A 24893-nucleotide genomic window follows, 5' to 3' on the forward strand; every position below is an offset into this window, starting at 1 on the left:
TTTATAAAATAAAAAATAGTGATTTAATCTATGGTTTCTTACATGTATTGAGTTTTAGGAAGTTTAGTCTGAGTTTCAGTAATATTACTATTATAACTTTATCATTCTGATATATTCCATGGTTGTATAAGTTAGTTCATTTTTTACCATTATTTGAAGGAACACGTTTTTTCATTTGGAGGAACATATTTTATAATGGTCTGTCAACACTTATCTATTTTCACCGTCCTCAACCTCCTAGAGACTCCAATTGACCCAACATCAGTAGTTTGATTGTTCAACACATCATTTGTTCATTATACTCTACCCCATTAAATAAATATTCAAGCTTTCTAAGTCAGCCTAATATAAGGTTCGAGGTTTGAACTCTAGCAACAACAGAAAAAGTTTTGTAAGTCAATATCTCCAGTGTATACACAATGTCTAGTGTCTACTTGGCCTGACTGTATGTTCTGAGTACACTGCCAAGAATATTTGCATTAAAAGCAGAATCTATGCCAAGATTCGTCTCAAGGCACCCAAGTAAGTGTCGCTTTCCTCCCAATAAACAAGCTGCTAAACTAGGAGCATCTTAATGGATGATAAACAATGATTTAGAATTTATTAAACTTCTAAGTGGTCTTCCTAGGATGATCAATCTCTTAAACAATGATTTACAATTTATTATCAAGAATATAGGATATGTAACCCTTGTTCAAATTACCAGACAAAGGTATATTATCAAGAATAAGACTAAACAATCTTGTTATCAAAATGAGCTATGTTTTAGCAGTGCCAAACCACCCAAATGACATGAATTAAACCAAAATGAGAGTTTCAACATATATATATATATATATATATATATATATATATATATATATATCAACTAAGAATTCAGTTTCTCAGTTGTCTTAGCTTGGCAGTAGAGGCTACACATAGAGAATTGGTCATTTGACATAGGAACCAGGGAAACATATAGCAAAAGTTTCCCCATGTATATTTAGATAAGTTTCCACATCTATACTTAGATATTACAAATTCAAATATGAATTAGTCTAAAGGAGATTTTTTGTAATGTACCGATATGGCACCTTCATTTTTTTTTTTCTTTCTAATATACTTCATACATTTTTTTATGTTTTTTTTTAAATTTAATTTAGTAACGTGTTAATATTTTTCCCATTTACTTGGTCTTGTATTAGAGTAAATATAAACATTTTTAATTATCTAGATTCTCTCATAACCAAATTATTAAAAAGTGGGAAATTTAGTCAACTTTATTAAATAATTTACTATTAATTAATTAATTAACATAATATTTTGGGCTTTATGGTATAAGTTCCCAAAATTAGTTTAAGTTCTATCCAAAGTAATAAAATCAAACGAGGTCATGCCTGAATTTCTTGATATGTGTTAGAACAAAGACTCACACTTCATCTCATAACTAATTGTTTTATTTCCTTCAAACAAGACAAAACACCCATTGGTCTACTCGTGCAATTTCTACATTGGATCCCATTAACTTTGATTCTATTAGCTTTTCTGAACAAAGAAAAAACTATGATCATATGGTACTATAAATTTATAAATAAGTGTGTTGTCACCTCTTCAAAAAATCATTTCTACATTTCCTCAAAAAAAAAAAAAAAATCATTTCTACGTTGTTTTCCATAACTTCAAACTACTATTTCTCTTTCGAAATTTTCCCCATGTCTTTCATGAAAAACATATATTAATGTGATGGGGTATAAGTTGGTTTCTCCCAAAAGAAGAAATAAAATGTGACAATTTAATGTACCTAAGAGACATTTATAATAATATTGATTTTTAAACAAAAATTATAATAATATTGGTTATATGAATGGCTTCTTGCAAATAGTGGTTTAAATGTGGTGATTTAATGTACCTAAAAGACCCTAATATACCAATTTAATTAAATTAAAAAAGCATGAGTTGTTATACTTATAAAGTAATCATATAGTGGTTTTTTTTCGTTAGATGCAAATTAAGGATACAAAAAATGGCTGCAACTTTAAAAAATGCTTTCATCATCTTGCTATCTCTAATTCTGGTTGTAACTGGCCAACACAGTAAGTACATTTTCACACACATTTCAATGTTTCTTATTAATCATATATAAAATATTTTATCCCCTTCTAGTAACATTCATTTATTCTTAATTGAAATACAGGTTTTCGCCCTTGCATGACTTATGAAGATTGTTTAGATGATGAATGTCTAAATCGTAGAACTCAGTTTTGTTTTGACAAAACATGTTACTGCTTGTAAGTGTAACAATTACGTTAAAAACCCACTATATTACGCCATTTTTTTATTAGAACACTTTACAAAAATCACGGGTATTAAGATAAGTTGTTGGAGGAAGTACTTCATCCATTCCAAATTATATGTCATTCAAGTAAAATTTGTTTATTTCCACAAAACTTGTTTGTGAAGTGAAAATTATTTTATGATCAATTATGATTCAAGATGTTAATGAGTTATTATATTTTCATCAATATTTATCATATGATATATACCGTTACAATTTCTTCTCTCACTTTCGAGCAAAGTTAACAATCAAGAAAAAAATAAAGAACTTTAAAGTTTTTTTATTGGATTTTCCAACCTGATTCTCTCTTTTGTTCTTGGAAGATAGTGTCATGATTCCCTTATCAATTGTTTATACTCCCGTTATGAATGGTCTAAGGGGTCCTTTCTTCCACCTTCAATAATAAAAATAGAGGTGTCACTTCCAAATCATGAAGGGGTTGTTTTTTTTTTTTTTTTTGGGCAGGGGGTCCATGTCATGTGACCACGTATAAGGACATGCAATTGAATGTGACCCTACCTAGTGGCTCTTCATGTTATGGTGTCCTACTACAAACCATGGATAAGCAATTTGCAAAGAATGTTAACCACAAAAACCAATTATGTATGAAATATGGAGCTATTCTAAAACAGTACATCAAGGGATCGGTAAGAAATAGGGATCGATAGATAAACTAGTTGATAGTGGATAAATTCATAGTCTTAGGTAATAAGCTTGTTATAAACTATCTGATTAAGTTTGATGTATTTGATAAAAATGGCGATTAAGCTAACTCAAATATATAAATATAAAATAACATAAAAGACCTTTTAACTAACATTTCAAAAAATCAATTAAGATAATAAGAGTAAAAATAGAGAAAATATGTCCCTTTAAAGTTCAAACACTAGTTAGCACCTCAAAAAATATAAGCTAGTGAAAATAATATTATAAACTCATAGGAGATAACTTTTACCAAATAAGTACTTTAATTTAGTCGTACGAACTCATGAGATAACTTACATTTGAGGTGTTAGTTCGGCGGTTACAGCTTAACATTATAACATCGATATGCTGAGTTTGAATATAGTCGCAAAATTATACAAACTTATACGATATAAACTAGTGGTTTGACAACTCTAAGTTTTCATTTCCCTTTTCACATAATTAAAATGGTTTGTTGCACTTGAATGATCAATTTAGCATATGTTTCGTATCACAGAGAGTATATCAGAATCACATTGTGTTATGACCCAATTCCTTGAATCGCTTCATACACTATGACCTCAATTGTTTCATGGATTTTCCAATCAGATACATAAAAGGTGCATGATTAATTTTTTATAACAATACCCGAAATCAAAATTTACTGTTCTTGAACACTATTTTTTTTTTTATGATTTATTGATTGTATAAATTTTGATAATCAGTAGAGCAAATTGTGAGATTCTGGTGAGTTGGGCATGGATTCATATACTTGAGCACCACAAATTGAAATTAATTGATGCATTCAATTTAATTTGCCACAAACCTTTGAAAGTTAAAACCCAACATATGAATCTTATACAAAAAAGAAAAAAAAAAATCAAACGTATGAATCAATTTGAATATGGAACGAAGCCTTTTTGTTTTGTGATATGGAACAAACATGTTCTTGTTGAAGATGAAGATGGGTATGGGTAACGAAAGAAGAAGATGAGAGTGAGAAGATGGAGATGATGAACGGGGATGGAGATAGACCGAGAGTGGGCGATGGATAATGTAGGAGCTAGCAGTTTTAAGTGTAAAAAAATCTGAACCCTTTATTTTAATCCAATGGCTGTTATTTATTGCTCTCATCCTCTCACAATAAAACTCCTCTCATTTGATACACCCTCTATATGAGGTATATATATATATATATATATATATATATATATATATATAGCACTCAACTATTTGTCAAATATGTCACACTTTGTTGGCATTTTAAAGTTGTGTAAAAAGGTGAAACATGATCCAAAAAATAATGCATTATGCATACAGTATTCAGCAGATACTTTTCAGATTTGAAAGACAAATATTACAACACAATTTTAATTTCCTTCGTGTCTCTATGCCGAGGCAAAACCTATGCTCACTCATTTTTTGGTACACAAGGGCCTAGCTGAGAATAAAAATGACCTTCAAAGCTTAAATTTGAAGTGAGGTTCTCTTTGGATATTTGGATAAAAATTGTACATTGATGAAGCTGAATGCAGAGAGAGTATATTGTCTAAATCCCTCTCTGGTGCCGCATGCAGCCACATGTTGCCACACATTCTTCGCTCTTTTGAGTTACTTTTTGAAGTCGTATAACACGGTCGAGTTTGAGACATAGAGGATACCTCAAGAAATTTCCCACCTGAATAACTTCTTGCCACAATTTTTTCATGTGCTTTACCGACAGCTTTCAGCCTACCCTTTTGACCAATCACAGGAGGGAAACTGACTGAACCAGCTGTTTTCACATCGCTGATGTGATCAATGTGTTGCGCAGAAACTAACCCTGGTTTTGATCCAACCTTGTTCCAGAATGGAAATGATTGTTGCAACTTTGATGGAACCTGACAAGCCAAATGACAACGATAAAATATTCAAGAACTTGCTAATAATCAACTCAAACAGTTTCAATTCTACATATTGAAATGAGGTGCAATTAGGATGACCAACGTGACATATGTTTTGCTCCTTGGCACAGTGTTACAAGCACACCGAGATATACAGTTATACACAATCACTAGCAATTTCATATGCCTTCACAAAACATATATGCACTAAAGGTAAAGAATAAAATGTTACATGATTTGTGAGCAACAGACAGTGAAGCAGTACCCAAATTTCAACTTTAGAGTTGGTGATTGTAATTTGAATAATATTGCAAAAGAACGATACTTTGACACAAGAATTGATGCCAATAGTTCGTTACCACTTGAGTTCAACTACATGGTTAATTGTCTCTACAATGAATGTTTAATGAGTATAACAGATGATGAAACTCATTAATCATTCACTAAATGTAATTAACCACTGATCAAATTTGTGGTTAATTACATTCAGTGAATGGTTAATGAGTTTCAATACTTGTTATACCCGTTAACCATCTGCTGAACATAATGCACCATGTATTTGTTGTTCGTTAACCAATTATTTTGTTGTCGATTTTGTATGTCAATTTTGTGTCAAAATATAATTTCTCTGTTGCAAAAATATGATTCATCATACCTCATATGATTCTTAAAATCTGTATTGTGAGAAAAGTCAACACACATACACACAAGGGTTAATAAGAGTCAAATAACCTGTAAGCTAACTTGTTAAATTGTTTAATCAAAGAATAATACAAAAATTGGTAGCATATTAGTTGTCTTAACTTTATAAAACTGCTCAATGGTTGTAGAAGAAGAGAAAAATCACTACTCACCACAGAGATAAGGCTGCTAGAAGCAAATGCTAGTGAAGTTGTAGAAAATGGTGATTTGCCAGGTTTTCCCTTCTCCTGATCTGTCTTTGGTTCCTGCTCAATGGACCCAAAACTCGATGCTGCAATATCATCTTCGTCTTCCTCGTCATCTTCATCTTCTTCATCTACACGGGATTTTTCATCTTGTTTGGTTACATCTTCATCTGGCAACCCCGATTCGGCCTTCCTTTTCTCCTCTTTCTCTTTTCTACGCAATATCTCTTCCATGTCCTCAATGGCCTCTTCCAAACATAATTCAGCTTCTATCAGTTCAACTTCTTTCTCAAGTGCCTCCTTTTTCATTCCACTAATTTTCTTCTGTTCTTCCGCCCATTTTCCTAGGTTATCAAACCATGGCTTGGACACGTTTTTAATTGCAAGCTTAAGACGCTCCCATATGGTCCTTTTGTTCTTAGCTATCCCAAAAAAGTCATCATAACCAAGGGGTAGGAATATAGCCTTTTCAGGGTCAATTTTCTCACCTTTTTTCAAAGGTGGTTGCCAGAACAAACGTACTCCATATTCCTCATCCTCGACATAATTGATGATAAATCCGGTTGGAGTGTGAAGGATGACAGGATCCTCAGTATATATGAGTTTTGATGGGTCTTCAGGGTCAGGCTTGGGTTCCTTGTTAAGCAGGACAAATTCAGGAGGCTTGCTATTCTCCGCTGGTCAAAGGATTTGGAGGAAGAATTAATTAGTTGTTCAGAATAAACTCGTTGTTTCCTATTGTGTACTAGTTCATACAGAAAAAGAGAAAGACTAAGGTCTGTTTGTTGGGGATTATAAAAAAAGTGATTTTAATATTCAATAATTTGGAGATTAGTTTTTAGAGATTTTTAAAAGAAAAACATAAGCTATTTTATGTATTTTTTTACCATTATGAAAATCACTTTAAAAAAAAAAAACAATTATCAAAAATGATTTTTAACAGGAACTGCTGAAAACAGCTTCTCATCTAAAGTATTTTTTTTTTCCTTTTCAGATTATCATTTTTTGAAAATCTGTAACAGACGGATCAAAACTTCTAAAAGTTATTATCTTTTATAATAAATAAGTGACTTTTTCACAACAAAAATAAACTGTAACAAATGGGCTCTAAATACCTTTGGACCACCAGTATTCCAACTCAGCTGGCATAGGTATCCTAAGAGGAGATCTATAGAAAGAGTTCAACCACATTTCTCTTTCCTGATCTACTTCATGCGCGTATGTTTTCCAGTAATCAGGGACCTGTAACAGAATCATATGCACGTTTCGTTTCCTTGCATAAAATGAAAATAAGCAATGCATTTAAGATTTTCTAGTGAACCTTACTTCATAAAATTGGTTAATGAAGCCAGGTGCCATCCACACATCCTCTCCTTCATACAAGTAAGCATGCTGTGGATCATTATACGGACCTCTCTTTTCTCTAACCACTGCACAGACAAAATGTCTTATGATAAATGAAAAATAACAAGATTAAAAACAGTATGACGCCAATTAGGAAAAGGAAACATGGAAAATATCATATTACAAAAGTTGAAATACTACTAGTATGCCAATAATCAACATGCATATTAAACCATCATCAATTGTTGAGATGATTGTCAAAGGGTAAAGAGGTGAATCTGATCATTAACATATTTACGATGTTCTCCATCCAGGATAACTGCATGGAATAGCGACCTCAAAACAATTATAGTGGAATAACGATAGTAGCAAGTCTGTCACGCTTAGGAGTTTATATACAGCTCAAATCATTTATACTGCAAAAGTGCAAATGTATAAAAGCTAAGAAGAAAACCCGAAAATAAAGGCTTGTATATAATTGCCAATTGGTATTAAATAAATATACACCTGAGAGAAAACATAAGACCAAAAAGGGTGAACAACACTGCTACCTAACAGAGGTAGACCAAAGGCAAGACCCAAGAGTAATGAAAAGGACTAGCTTGTAGAAAAAAAACATGCAGAACAAAGCAATTGGCCACAACATATATCTGCTGCACCGATCAATGGCTAACAGGTTTTATCTCATGTTTGCAGTTCCAGCCATATCGAGTTATGATGTAAAGTTCCAATTGGTCTTTATATCATGACTTAGCCACAAATTGGAAAAGAACACTGGTGATGGGTGTTCTTAAATCTTACTTGGTATTGATATGTTTAAATGGTGAGAAGGAGATGTCGGAGGAAGGATAAGATAGTAGAACATGAATCTGTACTCCATCTGGAATGAAATATAAGTAAAGAAGGTAGTTGAAAAGTTGATGTATGTAGACTAAATTTTTAACCACATACATTGACTTTTCAACTACCGCTTTTGCTTATATTTCATTCCGGAGGGAGTACATCTTAATACGTAGTAACATGTGTGCTAATGCATGGATCTATCAAACAGACAGAGGAAAGTCAGTGACCAAAAACAAAACCAAGTATACGAGGCTTTCAATTTCAAGTTTCGTCTAGACTAAACATCATACTTCCATCTGGCTTGTTCACAAACATGCGAGCCTTTGCAGCAGCAACTTCGCCTATACCAGCGTGCAGCTGAAATTGACAGAATGTCAGACAGTCAGAATGAGATATTGCCACACCTCTCAAATTACCAATATTATTTTTTAATTTTCACATGTGAAGAGTATTTAATACCGCTGAAGTTTGGTCATCACATCCCTCATCATCATCCAATATTTCTCCAAAATAAAATCTACCCTGCATGGCACAGATAATGTAATAAATATGAAAGAAAATAGGAATCCTATATGTGAGTCAAGTAAGATGAAAATGTATTTTTCCCGTATTTCCTAACCTTTGAATTTAGTTGCAAGGTTCAATCACATAATACAGGTGGTACATCTTATACTTTAAATTGCAATATTTTGAGTTAAAAATGTATAAAGGTCACCAAAAGCATAATTAATTTACTGACACTTTCCAGAAAGCTAAAGCAAATCGTGTTGTTTTCTACGATTATATTGAGTTTAATTTTAATACACTGTCAATGTAAAAAGTTTTACACTGATAGCAAATCATAATCAAGCATGTGTGTGATTTTACAAGTAATTATTATTATTATTATTATTATTAGAGTCAAACGTTTTTAATGATCTGACGATTATAATTGCTTGACCGTGTAAAAAACTGTTACACTAACAGTTATACTATTTAAAACCTTATTTTTATCTTAAAAAAGTCCAGCTTCCTCTCCCCCTTTTTATAAATTTGAAAAATAAGTTGTTGATTGGAGTTAACAGTGACACATAAACTTTATCTACTCCATGGACCTACATATATGATACGCTCATTAATTTCATATACACCACATCCATGCATCCTCCCATGCTTCATCTGACCAGCATAACGATAGCGACCTTTCTCCCTGGTCACGAAAATACAGATTTTTTCAGACCAGTTACAACGTATCAGAGAGAAACCAAAATAGAGACAATGCAGCATGATGTCTAGAGCGAGAATCAAGAATCAATAATTGAACTTCTTCAAAAAAAAAAAAAAGAATCAATAATTGAACTTACGGCTTTTCTCCAAACTCCTTAACCCATTCATCCCTCTCATAATAGGGGACTTCAAAGTTGCCATTTGCAAGAAGATAACTATCTTCAATATCCTTATCAAGCCATTCTCTCTCTTCTGAGGACATAAAATCCCTTCTTATTATCTTCCCTTCAGCTCGCATTTGTTCTTCAAGTCTGATGACATCGATAAAAGCATTCAAAGTTTTGTATGCAATAAATTGAACACAATTTGTGGTACAATCTAAGACTTCAGAGATACATACTTGGACCCGGGAGCAGGTTCTATAACAGGTACTTCAACTTCAATAACACCATGACCCTCTGGGTCGTTTCGAAACCATTCACCTTCATACCTATGATAAAGAAAATACACTGTAAAATATCCATGACAAAAAAGTGTTACACAATGCAGAGGCATAAAAAGATATGATGAAGCTAATACTTCTAATGCAGGAACACAAGCAAATACTCACAGCAATTAAAACCATTATCAAACAAAGTCAAAGGCCTCGATCATTACCATGAAGCCGCAGAAAACATGACCAATAGATGCATTATTTAACTCACTTTAATCAAGTTCTGTCGCTATTTTTTTTGGGTAGTTAGCCAACTTGGATGACACTTCGTATGCAATGCTTAATAACAAAAACCTCTCCAACAGGGACAGACTGAAGGGGGGGAAGCAGGGGCTTCAAACCACCCACCCCCACCAAAACATGTATATTAGTATATTGTATTATATATAAACTATTATAAATATAATTTATTTATTTATTTTTGGTCGCGTAGCTTAGTCGGGAATCTAGGTTTCGAACCCTGACCCCGGCATATTATTGTCCTTGCAGCTACCAACTGAGACAAATATACTCAATAAAACTATTTATTCATCAGAAAAAAATAAAATAATAAACTATATATACACACAAATATATCATCATCAAAGTTTTCTTTCAATTTCAAGATTGTTTCCTCTCCTCTCTGTAACTAAGTTTGTCAAAGTAGGATAGTCAATTCATTGAAACAGTAATAAAGCCTTGTCAAAGACCAAAAGCTTGGTCCTTTGTTTGCCGCCTATATCAAATTTCCAAGTAATGTGTTGGTCGGCGGTTTGTTTGTACATCAAGCCCAATTGGCTTTTGCATGTGGAGCCATAGCATATGTACTATCAGGTGTGAATGATTTTTGTTTTTCCAGCTCCCTTATCAGTCCTGTGTTTAACTAACAAAACTTGTATTGCCTACGGTAGCAGTCCCCTATGGTCACACAACCAGGCAAATCACCAACATCAGTGATGGCTTGTATCGTGAATTTAGCAAATCAATTTCAACGATCAGATTACTATCAATGGTCAAGATTTCTCTAAAGTCACCTTTTGACTACGGGGAATACATTCACGATCGTGAATGCCATTGTCGTAACATCCTAAAAGTCCCCTCCAACCCCAACACACACAGACAATTACGGTACTGTTTGGAATGACTTATTTGAATTTGTCTACCGACATTAAAACTTGTGATACTGTTTGGGAGAGCTGATATAAACAGTTTATGACGTGTCCATAAATTGTTTTCAGCTTATTTTCATAAGTTCTCTATGATAGCTTATGCAAACAATTTAACTCTACCTTTTATTAAAATAATGGCTTATACATAAGCACATATATGATAAGTGATCATGCAATAAGTGCTTAACTAAGCTGTTTACCCAAACAGGGCCTGTATCTCATTCTATCTTGTTCTATTTACCATTGCCACTACCACCTAAACCATTTAAGCACAACTAACAGCACTAACTGCATGCCAAAACAATGTAGCAAAGACAAACCTGACAAGTCCATCTGGAGAAGTATAAACACCTTTTCCTTGAGCAATATCATCCCAAAGAGTTCCTTCATATCTAAAAATTTAGCAACACAAAACATTAATGAATAACAAACAAAACCAGTATTTACAATCGCAGCAGGCAGAAAATAGGCATTTGTTTAAATTCTTCTACGTAACACTACTACAGTGCCACCATTTGACAATATTGTACTAAACACCTTATTGCATAACAATAACTATTTGCTTAAATTCCACCTTGCTATAGCCTCTATTTACCAACACTGAACAAAACAGAGACAAACTATGAGTAAACCACCAAACTAGTCTCTTACTTTGTAGGATGCTCTCAAACATGTCCCTAAGATTATAAGTATTTCAAAAAGGTCCTTATCTCTATTAAGCTGTCCAGTTTACTATGTTTAACCACTCATTATCAATTAGGTCCCTGTATTTTAACAACGTCCTATCAATTTGGTCTCTATTTTTAACCACTTACTATCAATTTAGTCTCTAACATACTTTCAAAATGACAAATATGAGCAAAATTTGACAGAGTCGAGGCATTTTTGAAGTATTCGTAATCTCAGCGACCTACTTGAGAGCACCCTGCAAAGTCAAGCACATTTATTATTTGAGAGCGCCCTACATTGATAAAGTATTGTGTTTTGGTCAAGTAATCTAGTGACTATAGTCACATATTGGGATTCAGTGACTTTAAGGCAGTAAAGTCACGAACTACTTCGTGTCTATCTCTCTCTCATCTTATTTATTGTTTCTCTTTCATAAAAGACACAAAATTACACTAAAGTCAGTCCGTGTTCGATATCAGTCTACTCAGACCCATAGATGTTAACGTCCTTGCAGCTAACAACTAAGTTGTACTTCCGGGACAATGGATAGAAACTATATACTAACATAAAAGCTAAAAAATGAAAAGAAGAATCTTTATAACATACGTGCTACCATCTTCAAAAACATAGCTAACCCATTTGAGAAACTCTTCAATCCTATCCAATTCTTCAATAACACCTTTAGGACCTTTAATAGCAGAATGATTAGTAGGTACAGGAGGAATAGGTTTCCTATAAGGAAGATAAAAAGGAGCAATAGGAACATCTTGTCCCTTATAATGCTTCCACTTCACATAATCCCATTCCTCAGGCGTAGCCAAAGCAGGGTCCCAACCAGTACCAGTAATGGTGTTATTCCCATTATCCCAAAGCTCTCTCAAGTCTTCTTCTTTCCAATTCTCATAATCAGGTGGAAAATCAAACGGGTTATGATGTTGAACCTTGCGACGAATTTTTTTTTCGTAGTATTTTTCAACTTTTTCGGAATGATAAGCTTCGATTACGCCTTTGAAGTTTTGTTCTGGGTCGAATTCGGAGTCTGGGACTGGTGCTTCGGTGTTTTGGGCGATGAATGAGTTGAGATAAGATTCGATATCGAGGTCTTCTTGGGGGGTTTCTGATTCTGCGTCGGAAGATGAGTCGGAGTCGGAATCGGAGGGGTTTTTGGAGTCGGAGGTGGGTGGTGGTGGAGGTTTTTGGAAGCGGCGAAGGAGGAACATTGTTGAAGATAAGGTTGGTTGTTGTTTGCGGGAAATGAAGATATGAAAGCTTGTAGTATTTCCATTCAAGTTTAATTAATGTAGATAATTATTTACTAGCTGTAAATAGGTAAATATTTGAGTCTATGTAATCTCTTCCTTATAAGAAAAGTTATATGCAAGTTCATACACATAAGCCAAGTCCAATAGTTTCGAATCCAGTTGCAACTAAAGGTTCAAAGTGCATCAAGATTTATCGTATGATAATTTTGACTCCTTAACTTTACCTACATAATGCACATATATAAAATCACTCATGGATTCCAAGGCCAGGTCCTGCCAACACAACAAACGTATCCATTAAAAAGTAATACAATAAAAATTGGTCATAGGTGCGAAAAAAAATATCCTAACATGTGACACACAACATTTTCCTTTCAATTGTAATTTTTTTTTAAATACATTCAATACAATACATATCTTTCTTCTCCAATTTGTTGCTACTCATAAGGATCAAACTCTTACAGCAAATCCATTAAAGCACAAGAAAAATTATTTGTCACAAGGACCACTTTGTTTGATTTTTGTAAATTTTAGGGGGTATTTTGCTCATAAGTGTGAAATTTGCACCGGGGGGTGTTTGCTCATAAGTGCGGGAAAAAAATTAAAGGAAAAAAAACAATTATCCCTATGATGTTGCATGACATGTCTGACATGTCAGACCACGTCGACAGTCAACGGCCACGTCATGTTGACTAACCTAGGGGTAATTGCAAGATTTTACAATTTCGGGAGGGGGGAGTAGTATTTGCCATTTACGAGCCAAAAAAATAGAACAAACAAATCGATCAAGATCAAAAGTTAAATTATCATTTTTTTTGCTTTCAACCATGTAAAGGAAATAAGCTTCACTTTATCCATATATTGATGCATTGCATACTCCTTATGTAGGATGATACAATAATTTTTCTCCTTATGTAAGAGGTGGTGCCTATACCCGACCTTGTACGTACAACCAGTTAGGGTTTAGGTCACTCTAATTCCATTCGGGTTCGTCTTAAACATATTTGCTCGCGTTATTGGGTACAACTGTACAAGTCCTGTTTTAACAGCGGTGTTTACTCGCTATCGTCATCGGTTTACATGTATCATTCTTAAAGTTTGACTCTCGAATGTTGTTTGATGTGTTCCTCAAAAGCGACAAATATTATGAAACGGAGGGAGTAATTTTTTTTACCAAATGAGATATGGAATAAGAATACTTAAAATATATTGTAAAAAAAAATCCAAAAAAATATTTTTAGGGTCTTTAACGATAAGCATCATATTTTCGGTATGTTTTTAAATGGTTTGGAAATATGGTAAACAATAGATTGAAAACATGGTAGTCCTAAGCAAGAAGCAGAAACAAACAAGGAAGAATCAAGTCTTGGGAAAACCGCCGTCACGATACTTCAAAATGAATGATGTATTGTATCCCCTGCGTATCTTGCACCGATACCTGTTCGATACTTTTCGATACGTATCAGGAGAGTATTCGAAGATTAAATTTTATTTTTTAAAAAATAATTATCCGATACTTCCCGATACGTATCAGGAAAGTATTCGATAATGTTCATTTTGGATATAGTATAACACTTATGGTGCTCCTTTTGGGATATATTGTGCATGTAATTGATTAATCATCACTCTCTTAATCGTCAATATTATTTATATTTATGTTGATGTGCTACGAGTCTATGACTGGTTTCTTTTGTTTGTTAATATATTTGCATATTAAAAAAATGGTTATAATTATATTGTACATTTAATTATATAATTTTTTTATTAACGTATCACAGCCGTATCGTACCTTGATTTTAAAAAATTTCTTGTATCGACGTATCGGTGCAGTATCGTATCCGTTTCGTATCTCATATCCGGGCTTCATAGACAATATCGTTTTATATGGAGAAATATATCTACACTTTTTTTTATCAATGGTATAATCTACGGTGAATTTGAGTTTAGTGTGAATTTTATACAGCATTTGAGTTTATGAAGAATGAGATCCGCAAAATAGTTTGTTAATATTTAAGCCGATTTGACTTATTTTTGAGCTTATGCAAATAAATAAGTTTTTTTTTTTGAATTATTCATAAGCTATTTTAAGGTAGTTTATGAAAAAAAACTACTTATCGAAACACAATTTTAATTAGTGAGAATTTATAAATAACATAAAAACTTATTGATTTGCATAAACAATTTTTCATAAACTTAAAAACAAGTTAATCCAAACGGGTTAATCTTCTTATTTTATTTATTTTTAGTCATCTGGTTCATTTCTTTGAATCAAAAATATTAATCATCTCTCAAATACGAAATTTTTTTTTTTCTAACCCTTTTTGCCAAAAAAAATCCAGATATGACCCCCTTTGAAAAAAAAATACCGAAATGACCCACTTTTGAAATTTTTTTTTTTTTTTTTTTTGTCTTCTAGCGCGTTCCCGCCATCTGAAATGGCGGGACTGGCCGCCGGATCTGACAGCCGTCGCGTCGGGCTGGCACTGCTTTTTTATTTTTATTTTTTTTTCCGTTCCCGCCGTTTCATCTGGCGGGACTGATTATTTTATTATTTTTTTCGTTTTTTCTATTTTACAATTAAATAATAATGATAAATAATAATAATAATAATGATAAATATTTAATAAAAAAACTACTTTCTCCGCGGAAACCAATTACGCCAATGTAAACTATGACCTCCCGTAGCACATAATTTATCTTTTTTGTTCCGTACGACAAAAAAGATAAATTATGTGCTACGGGAGGTCATAGTTTACATTGGCGTAATTGGTTTCCGCGGAGAAAGTAGTTTTTTTATTAAATATTTATCATTATTATTATTTATCATTATTATTTAATTGTAAAATAGAAAAAACGAAAAAAATAATAAAATAATCAGTCCCGCCAGATGAAACGGCGGGAACGAAAAAAAAATTAAAAAAAAAGCAGCGCCAGCCTGACGCGACGGCTGTCAGATCCGGCGGCCAGTCCCGCCATTTCAGGTGGCGGGAACGCCACTAAAAGACAAAAAAAAAAAAAAAAAACCAAAAGTGGGTCATTTTGGGAATTTTTTTCAAAAGGGGGTCAGACTTGAATTTTTTTTCGAAAAGTGGGTCAGAAAAAAAAAAATTTCCAAAATTTATTTGTTGAAACAATACAAGAAAATTACATATTTTATGTGGACAAGTAGCAGCCGCCATAGGGCAGCCAATATATTCGGCAGATAAAGCACCTAAAAATAACATCAGAGATTTTCTAAGAAATTAATGACGATCGAGATTGTCAACAACTACCGATGACTACTTTCATTATCTTGTCTTTCTCATCTCCCTATACGTCACTCACTCTTTTGAGTTTTTTTTCTTCTTTTTTTTCTCTTTTAAGTTTCTATTGGAGCTGCCACCGCAGAGCCAAGTCGGACACCATTCACCACGATCCGTTAGTAATATTTATTTATTTTTTATCAATCTTGTTTTAATTTTTTTTGAGTAATTAATAATATATATGTGTGTGTCTATGTGAAATTTGTAAGATCTTATGATCTCTGATTATCGACTTTGAATATCTTTGTTAGAGTTTGACCCCCAATTGATGTGTATAAACTATACATTTGGAGAGGTCAATCCTTTAAATAAGATATCTAGTTTGAATACTAGAATGGTTAGGATACATACCTCAACTCACCAGTTATGTATGTGATACCTTAGTTTACCGACATAAATAATATTGTAAACTAGTGGTTACATGAGCTTCTAATACTAGAATGGTTAAGAGAGATACCTCAACTCACCAATCGAGCTTCCTACTTGGGGTAACATAACATGTATTCAAACATAGAACACAATAAGGAGGTGTGTTTTATCTTTAAACCTTCATGTCCTTTCTTATCTATTCAAGAAAATATACAATATATTTTGTATTCTTATGTTTATATGTTTGTAAATATACTCTCCAACTTTAAATATTTACATATTAAGGAGAAGGAGAGAATGAGGAGAAGGAGGTGATCTAATTTAGACTTAGTAACATTGTCTATAATTGATAGATAAACAACATTAAAAGATTTTAATCTCTATTAAACTATAATATTGTTAAACTAATTTTTTGTAATATTGATAAACGGCTCTAACCTTTTACGATTGTACATGTGAAGAAGTTGAATTATCTCCTCCATCGTCTTCAAAGAAAAGGAGGAATAACCAAAAGGATGTTAATGATGAATTGTTAAACTAATTGATTTCTAAAAGTCACGATTATAATTTATATCAATAAAATTTGTAGGCAATATGAGATTCTTACCATGGAAAGGCTCCGCTTTAGATTTTGTGGTTGGAGTTTGCTTAACTCAGAGTGTGAGAGACTCTTCGTCAAGGTAAAGTTGTAAAATAATTAATTAATTTACCCAAATTTTCATTGGCTTTGAATATTAATACTCACTCTTGTTTCTATAGCAAAGCATTTATGTCACTTGCTGCGAATTTCCCTATTAAACCAGCTCGCAGGGAACAAAGCAACAACATGGATTTTTCAAACTCAAAAGTTGATACAAAGATGAACGATATAAATGTTGAAGAATTCGAAGCCGAGAAATACATTGAAACTTCCAAAGTTGATAACAGTGGAACTGAAAATAATTCATGTTTCGTTGAGAGAAACTTGGACTCTTCAAAAGTTATCAAGGAAGAGATCAACAATATGGATTTTTTAGATCCTCAATCTGATAAAAAATTTGAAGGATAGAAAACTTGAAGAAATAGAAGCTCAAATTGGTTTTGTACATTTGAGTTGGATTCAGCCATCATTCTAAGAGTTAGTGTGTGAGGTTATAAAGACTTTCCTGCTTTCACTTAAACTATTTTAATAGTGTTTTTTTAATTTCTAAATATTTAGAGTTGAATCACTATGCATTATCATTCTTTTGTAAAATATTCCCTGTTCATTGTACTTTGAATAATAATGACATCAAAACTATTAGTTACTTCAAAAGCTTTAAGCTTTGAAAATGGAGTTTCATGCAACTCGGATGTTTATGTCAAATGTTATAACATCAATTAGTCATTACTAGAGTTCTTACATGACCATTGACTTACTTGAAAAGTGATTTTTTTTTTTACACAAACAATTATTACTTTTAGGCCTTATAAACATTTTCTTTTACTTTGATATGCATACTCAACATCAAGAACCCTTGTTGAAATCTACTTTGTAAACAGTTACAATGCATGTGGGATAACTCTGCAACCTTGTTAGCTAATAACTTCATATCAAATCGTTAGAGAATATTTGTTGAAATTTAAATTATTGTTTTGTTGAATTATTTGAATTTTAACGTGTAGATATTTCAAGTTTTAAGAAATTTACTTATACTCGTTAATTTGCATGTTAAGACTTACATGTTTCCCCCCTTTATTTGTTCAGTTATGTTCTTAAGGATAATCACCCTCTCCTAGTTGAGGTAAGTCCCAAAATAATCACAAAGTACACTTTAATACACACATCAAAATTATATATATATATTGATCCATCCCCTTATCTTTTGATTATATGGCTACCAGGTACTCCCTTCATCCCTTCTTATCAGTCATTTTTCGACTTTACACACACATATATAAAGGAAATAAATTAGTAGTATAATTAACGTTTACATTTTGTGTATAACTATTGATACTAAATTTCCTTGTGTATAGGTGTAGTTAATATATATTTTTCATGTTCTAAGACAAATTAGTAGTAATAATTATGGTTATATTGAAGAAAAAAAAAATTAAATAAATCTAATAATTTGAAAGAAAGCTTTTAGAGATAATTTTTTCTTCTAAAAGATACCGATAATTAAGGAGGAAGTGAGCATATAGTATAATATAGTAGAAGTATTTCTTAAAATAAATTGATTTTTGTTTTAAGAAAGTATCAAGAATAAATACTCACTTGTTGAGTATTCTTAAAAAGCTGAATTAGAGAGCTCAGGTGAATCAAGCAAGACCAACTTGCAGGAGGAAGAGAAAGGTCAAACTCTAACAGTTCCAGGAACACTTCTGGTTAGTTAAACTCTATTAGTTTTTCTTTTACAATTACAAGGGCTACTAACTAGTTTCAATATTTTATGAAACAGATACCATGTCGAACTGCAATGAGAGCTCGATTTCCCTTGAATGGAACATACTTTCAAGTTAATGAGGTAAATAATTAAAACTATTGCTACATGTTTGCCTCATAATGTTTTGAAAAATACTTATGGTAACATTTCCCTTTTTTTCAGGTTTGTGCTGACTTTGCTTGATACAACCCATCAATGTTCCAAAACAATGGGTATGTTATCTAGAGAGACGCATAACATATTTTGGTACTGATGTATTGGCAATAACGAGAGGTAAATAATGAACATGATACACTTTGTTCTTTTTTTAATTGTCGACTTAAATTAGTTATTATACATAACAAGGAAATTAATGAACCATGTTGTTTTGATAAAATTATTTATCTTTTTCTCCATGCAATAAATAGTTAAAGGTACTTTTGACAAAACAAGAATGAATGTTACTTACACTCTCCGATCATTATTATAAACAAAAATTAACATTTTAGATTCATTCAAATTAGTTAAAGGTATCTTTTTCTAAAATATTGATTTTTTCTTATAATAACGACTGGATACTTGAAAAGAATGAGTCTTGCAAAAATATTGATTTTAGACAATAATACTAAACAAACACTCCTGTAATAAAAAATTAATATTTTCTACAATACCGATACTTGAAAAGAAATGATGAGAATATTTTGACTTAATCATAGTGCAAGTAATATATAAATATTCGATCAAATAAAAATGCAGGTATGTCTTATGAAGATAAATACATAAATTCTTTTTGAAAGGTAAGAACACAATATGTAATGTCCATTTATATTTTACAGGGTTCCTTTGTGTGAGAGCAATTGATACAATAACTGGAGCTCCAAAGCCTATATCATCTATATGGCATCGCAACACAACAAACCAAGTTCGAAAGAGAAACAAAAATGTGTCAACTGGGTCGCCAAAGGAGTTTTAATCAATACTTTTGGTTTTCCTTTTTACTGTGGTTAAGGATAATTTGTATGCTTCTTTTTGTTCTTTTTCCAAATTCGAATTCAGTTTGTTTTAGAAATACTTGATTATCGTTTCTGCTAATGTATTTCAAGGGTTCAGTCTTTTGTTCGTTATGCACTCTTTTTTCCTTCATCAGGTTTCATCTGATTGGATTTCCCTGATAAGGTTTTTAACGAGGCATACGATGTTCATGCCTTTGATTGTTTACTTTGAGTTTTGGTTAGTCCCCCAATATTTGTATTTTCTCCTTTTTATTTTGGAAAATTTCTCTTATCACCCACTTTCTGTTGATCTTACTGAGCATTATTGTAGAGTTTGATAAACTTATTATAATTATCACATATACTACTTATCTATAGCTAATAAAAGTTCTAACTTAGTTTAAACTTTATATGCTTTCTAGCAGTTACATTACGTCAAACAGTGGATACCAAATTTCCTAGCTTTATATTGTCTAAAGCTAAATTAAGAAGATAATATTTCTCTCTTTGAAGCATGAAAATATTTATGATTTCAAGGCTTATGATGTTGTGTATAGATGTAGTCTAGGTGAGCTTCTAAAGTCATTCTTCTCTGCATACAATCTTCATCTTCAATATTACACTTTTCCATTCCTAACATCTGTGAAATTTCATAACAAACACAATATATAAGGTATAGTCTTTTAAAATTAAAAAATTGGGGAGTAAGAAAGTTATTATTAATTAATTAAAATATATAATTCAATTTACTCAAAAGTAGGAGAAAAACAAGTAAAGCACAATAAAATAAAGTTGTGTCTACCTTCAAAGATTCATCTCCTTCCAAATCCAAAACAAAGCTATCTCCTGAGACTTCAATTTTTGTGTTTGGTCCTAAAAAACCAATTTCTACTTTATTAAATACACAAGGAGATAAATTAAAATGAAGAGTTACGTATTGCATGCTTACCTTGTTCATTGGTAAGTTCTCTGGCAAAGAGTATTGAGGAAGAAAGTAGAAAGAAAAGGAAAAAGATTTGAGCTCCAAAGATAAAACTTAGCCTCATGTTCACTTCAATAAGAAAAAAGGTTTTGAGATTGGGACTGTGAAGTGTAGAAGTAGAAGGGATAGTTTGGTGTTTGTACCAACAGAAAGCTATATATAAAAGTAGAGGAATGATATTTTGACATTTAATTTCAAATAATTTTGGGTGACAACTTTTTTTCTCCATTCTTATTGAACAATAACAATAGAAAGAGAAAAAAGAAGAGAAAGAATAAAAGTACGATGAGAATATGATAGAGAAAGTTGTCACCAAAATTGTTAAAAATGATTGTCAAAATATCATTCTTCATAGCACATACATGCAAGCAAGCAAAATGGTCACTGCTACTCACATGTGGATTTCTAAAAGAAGGCAGTTCCATTTAAATACGTGGGCCCAATCACCATTTTCATGTGAAATTTTAAATAGAAAAATGTTCTTTAAGATTAAAAATTGTTCTCTCACACCCTAAAATTATCACAATACCTCAAACGGCAGTTAATTACATTGTGCTACCCCTTAATTACCATAGTAACAAATGGCAATTAACTGTCATTAGTTGTATTAAAGTATTTTTTGGATGCGGGAGAACAATTTTTGAAGCTTAAAGAGCAGTGGCTTTTTAAATATTCACGTTTTTATAATAGTTTTAAGGTCTTGCTAACAAGTGTCCCGAAATACCGTTTAAGGATCCCAAATATAGAAATTATTCTTCAAAAAAGTCAAACACTTCAAATTTTGATGCATTAAATACTCATATTTTCATAAAATTTACCATTTAAAATCTTTAACCAGTGTCATGGAAGCACTTGTTAGTATTTCTCATACTTTTAAGAGCCTAAGTGGGGAGTGACCCTTAAAAAAAGGTGGGAAACGTCAATCACACTACATACAAACAAGAGAGATATTTTAGATTCGAATCAGTGCTTCAATTGACCAAACATCTCTGAAGTCCGATGCGGAGCGTTAATCTTTTTCTTATTTGTTTGACATTGAACTTGTGACCTCCACCTCTATTAACCTTTAACTCAAATTCGTTCAGCCACTCAACGCCTCAAACTCAATTATAGTTACCAATAAATTAAAATTAAGGTTCAACTTAACTTAACCTTACAAAGGTAGTATGTAGGCTGCTGATTGTCTATCTTCTAATGTGAGACTCTCAACAAATCTTAGATAGGCTTTTTTGTTGTTAACCATTTGGTTCCTAGGGAAATGATGCCATAGTAACCCGGAGTTTGACCGGGAGTTAAGTAAAGTCTGACTAAAAATTGTTCCACGTAATAATCGAACTTGGATTCTTAGATATGCTTCAATATCATACTAAAATTTGTGTTTGGTCTAATTCAATCTTACAAAACTAACTTTTTTTATACGAAATCTTACAAAACTAACTTGTAAAATGATGAAAGTCAGTCACTTTTTTTTAGGAAAGTCGCTCACTTATAAACCTATGTTCAACTAATATCTTAACATGCGAGGCGATAATCTCATATGATCACAAGACTAAATCTATACTCCATTTGTTTTATATAATTATCACATTTACACTTTTTTCTGTCTCAAAATAATTTTCATTTTAAAAAGCAATGCAACATTTATTATATTTCTGCACTAATATATTCTTATTTATTAAATTTCACTCATCCACTAACTCATCACTACATATTTGATCCAGTGATCACACAGAAATGAGCTCTTATGGAAGATTGTTAACATTAACAAATGCTGTAAATTGCTTTCTCACGATGACACACTGCTGCTGCCACTAATACTTTGCATGCTCGTGTGACGAGACTCGACCAGAACATTATTTGTATTTGATGTACATGTGAAAGTGCTTTGGTCATTGTCGGCAATAGTGGTCCAAGCACTGTCTCAAAGGCAGTCCAACATCAATGTTTACATTAGTAAGTTGTTGACAGTAGTAACAAGTCAACCTTTTGGTTTGCACATCCTAACAGCTGTTGTCCAATTCCCAACCCTGTGTTTTTCCGCTGCCAGTTTAAATTTTTCTAAGTAACACTTGGCTAGCATAGTTGCATGGTTGCATATATATATGTTTAACTGGTTTTTATTTGAATTTGTGACTATAGAACTAGGCTTAAATTTATCCCCGTGAGCGTAACTCAATTGGTAGGGATATTGCATATTATATGCAGGAGCCGGGGTTCGAACCCCAGACACTCCACTTCTCCACAATTAAATTGTGTGAGCTCTAGCCAATAGGCTACTTGACCAAAAAAAAGAACTAGGCTTAAATGCGTCTTTGTTTTAGATTTTAGTTGATCTTCGTGTTTATTTTAAGTTTTAAGTTGATTCAAAATATTGTTCATAGTTGAATAAACCATGATTTGGGTTTACTAAAAAAGAAAATCAAAAAATGATTTAAAACTAATTTTATAAATAAGTTAAATTCCAGCGCTATATTTTTAACCCAATTCTTTGAATGACTAAGAGCATCCATAATGGTGGGTGTTTTACCTATTTAGTACCGGAATTAATAAGCACCCTCGTTGTGGAGAGAAAATATTTGGGTCATGGGGGAGCTCGAGAGACTGTCCACATCGAGGCTAGAACAACCCCACAAGCAAGAGAGACGCCACACTTTTACCCAAAACCTTAAGGCAATGAGTTTATGGGTCCTCTTACTTATAAGGTGTTCAACTTTTACTTTCTATTCGATGTGGGACATATAACTCACACTTGTACACAACAACAATTAATAGGATCTATTTATTCACTTTTTTCTTAGGTGCTAGGTTGGAGAGATTGAATGCTTATTAAATAATATCATTGAAAATAAAATAAAATAAAATGATGTGTACATTCATGGCCCACTTAAACACCCAAAATGGAGTGCTATGTTGCAGATGGTCTAAGTGATAAAAATGACTAACTTATCAAAATATAAGTCACCAACTTAAAACATTTAAAACATAAATGACCAACTTAAAACTTAAAATAAAAATAAGGAATCAATCATGCAATTATTTCATACAACCATTTCTCCTTTGGTACTTATAAACAAATAGGTGTCGGTGTCAATGCCATCCATTCATAGTGCTAAATTATATAATCCTTTTTCTTATTCTTCATATGTGTATTATATCAAAATTCTCTTCATTACTCTTTGCTTCATCAAAGACTTCCTTTTTGGATCAATTATGAGTAACATTTTGGACCAACTAAAACTTAAAATAAACATGAAGACCAACTTAAAAAGATTCCATATCACAAAATATTATAGTAGATTACATGAATACAACGTAGATTCCAAGTCGCTAAAACTGAAAAAATGATGAATATGCAACAAATCACATCATTCAGATTGATAGTATAGAAAGATAAAATGCCTACAAAAGTCACAAAATTAAAGTCACATCATCAATCATTGATTGAATTTGTAATGAGTCAAAATTGATTTGTCAATTCTAACCAAACAAACATTGTAACAAGACGAAAAAAACCTAATAACATCGCACAAGACGATGCACAAAAAATTATCTAAAACCATCTTTCCAATGGATAATTGAGAAGATGATAGGTTAGAGAGAAAATGAAGCTTCTTATAAAAATAAAAAAAAAAATAAAAACTAGAGTTGGCTCTTACTTCATCAACAACTCAGACATACATATGTTCTAATACAGCTATATAAGCTAATCCATTTGGTTATTTTAATAGAAGAACTCTAATTCACCGTGTGATGTTCAAGTTCATTTGTGATACTTGGCAAGTTTATGAAGCTTCAATATTTTTTAAGGCCTCATATTTGTTTAAAGCTGAATATTTTTTATCCTGATAGTGCTTCACCATGATAATTAACAATGTGCCTTTGGAGTAAAGGTAGATTCGATTTCTCACCAAGTGCTATGTGTTGTGTGGTGAAGCTGATTGTTACTCCACTTTGGAATTTCGAGTTTGTGATTTGTCTTTTTTTCCATCTAATTAATTGATATCGAGCTAGATCGAAGCCAAGATCCTTCTCTTTTGGAAGATTTGAATCTTACTACTACTCTTGCTCTAAATATAAAAAATTCAAAAGAAATACCATTGTCATTGGAATTCAGCACGGGTGTATTTTATG

General features: G+C 32.2%; 3 protein-coding genes and 2 long non-coding RNA genes across 5 annotated transcripts; 3 read left to right on the forward strand and 2 right to left on the reverse strand.

Moving 5' to 3' along the window:
* The first annotated feature begins 1934 nt into the window (after window positions 1-1934).
* On the forward strand, window positions 1935-2501 carry LOC25487510 (uncharacterized). The gene is made up of 2 exons (XR_003009439.2): window positions 1935-2072; window positions 2174-2501. It is a non-coding gene; the product is annotated as an uncharacterized lncRNA (long non-coding RNA).
* Window positions 2502-4267: 1766 nt separating this feature from the next.
* On the reverse strand, window positions 4268-12765 carry LOC25487511 (protein TIC 100). Its single transcript, XM_013609458.3, has 11 exons — window positions 12078-12765; window positions 11123-11194; window positions 9562-9651; window positions 9299-9472; window positions 9054-9144; window positions 8415-8477; window positions 8246-8312; window positions 7095-7198; window positions 6884-7010; window positions 5736-6445; window positions 4268-4878 (listed from the first exon to the last, which is right to left on the reverse strand). The coding sequence occupies exons 1-11, from the start codon at window positions 12689-12691 to the stop codon at window positions 4459-4461; spliced, it is 2532 nt and encodes an 843-aa protein (XP_013464912.1). The 5' UTR covers window positions 12692-12765; the 3' UTR covers window positions 4268-4458.
* A 4207-nt stretch (window positions 12766-16972) lies between these two features.
* On the forward strand, window positions 16973-17773 carry LOC25487512 (transcriptional activator DEMETER). The gene is made up of 2 exons (XM_013609459.3): window positions 16973-17084; window positions 17164-17773. Exons 1-2 carry the CDS (start codon window positions 16999-17001, stop codon window positions 17450-17452), a joined length of 375 nt encoding a protein of 124 aa, XP_013464913.1. The 5' UTR covers window positions 16973-16998; the 3' UTR covers window positions 17453-17773.
* A 904-nt stretch (window positions 17774-18677) lies between these two features.
* On the forward strand, window positions 18678-19903 carry LOC120578251 (uncharacterized). The gene is made up of 2 exons (XR_005644194.1): window positions 18678-18750; window positions 19545-19903. It is a non-coding gene; the product is annotated as an uncharacterized lncRNA (long non-coding RNA).
* A 199-nt stretch (window positions 19904-20102) lies between these two features.
* LOC25487513 (putative phytosulfokines 6) lies at window positions 20103-20907 on the reverse strand. The gene is made up of 3 exons (XM_013609460.3): window positions 20730-20907; window positions 20583-20653; window positions 20103-20420 (listed from the first exon to the last, which is right to left on the reverse strand). Exons 1-3 carry the CDS (start codon window positions 20824-20826, stop codon window positions 20313-20315), a joined length of 276 nt encoding a protein of 91 aa, XP_013464914.1. The 5' UTR covers window positions 20827-20907; the 3' UTR covers window positions 20103-20312.
* Window positions 20908-24893: the final 3986 nt, after the last annotated feature.

The sequence above is a fragment of the Medicago truncatula genome, chromosome 2 (genome assembly GCF_003473485.1).
Source record: "Medicago truncatula cultivar Jemalong A17 chromosome 2, MtrunA17r5.0-ANR, whole genome shotgun sequence".
Classification (NCBI taxonomy): Eukaryota; Viridiplantae; Streptophyta; class Magnoliopsida; order Fabales; family Fabaceae; genus Medicago; species Medicago truncatula.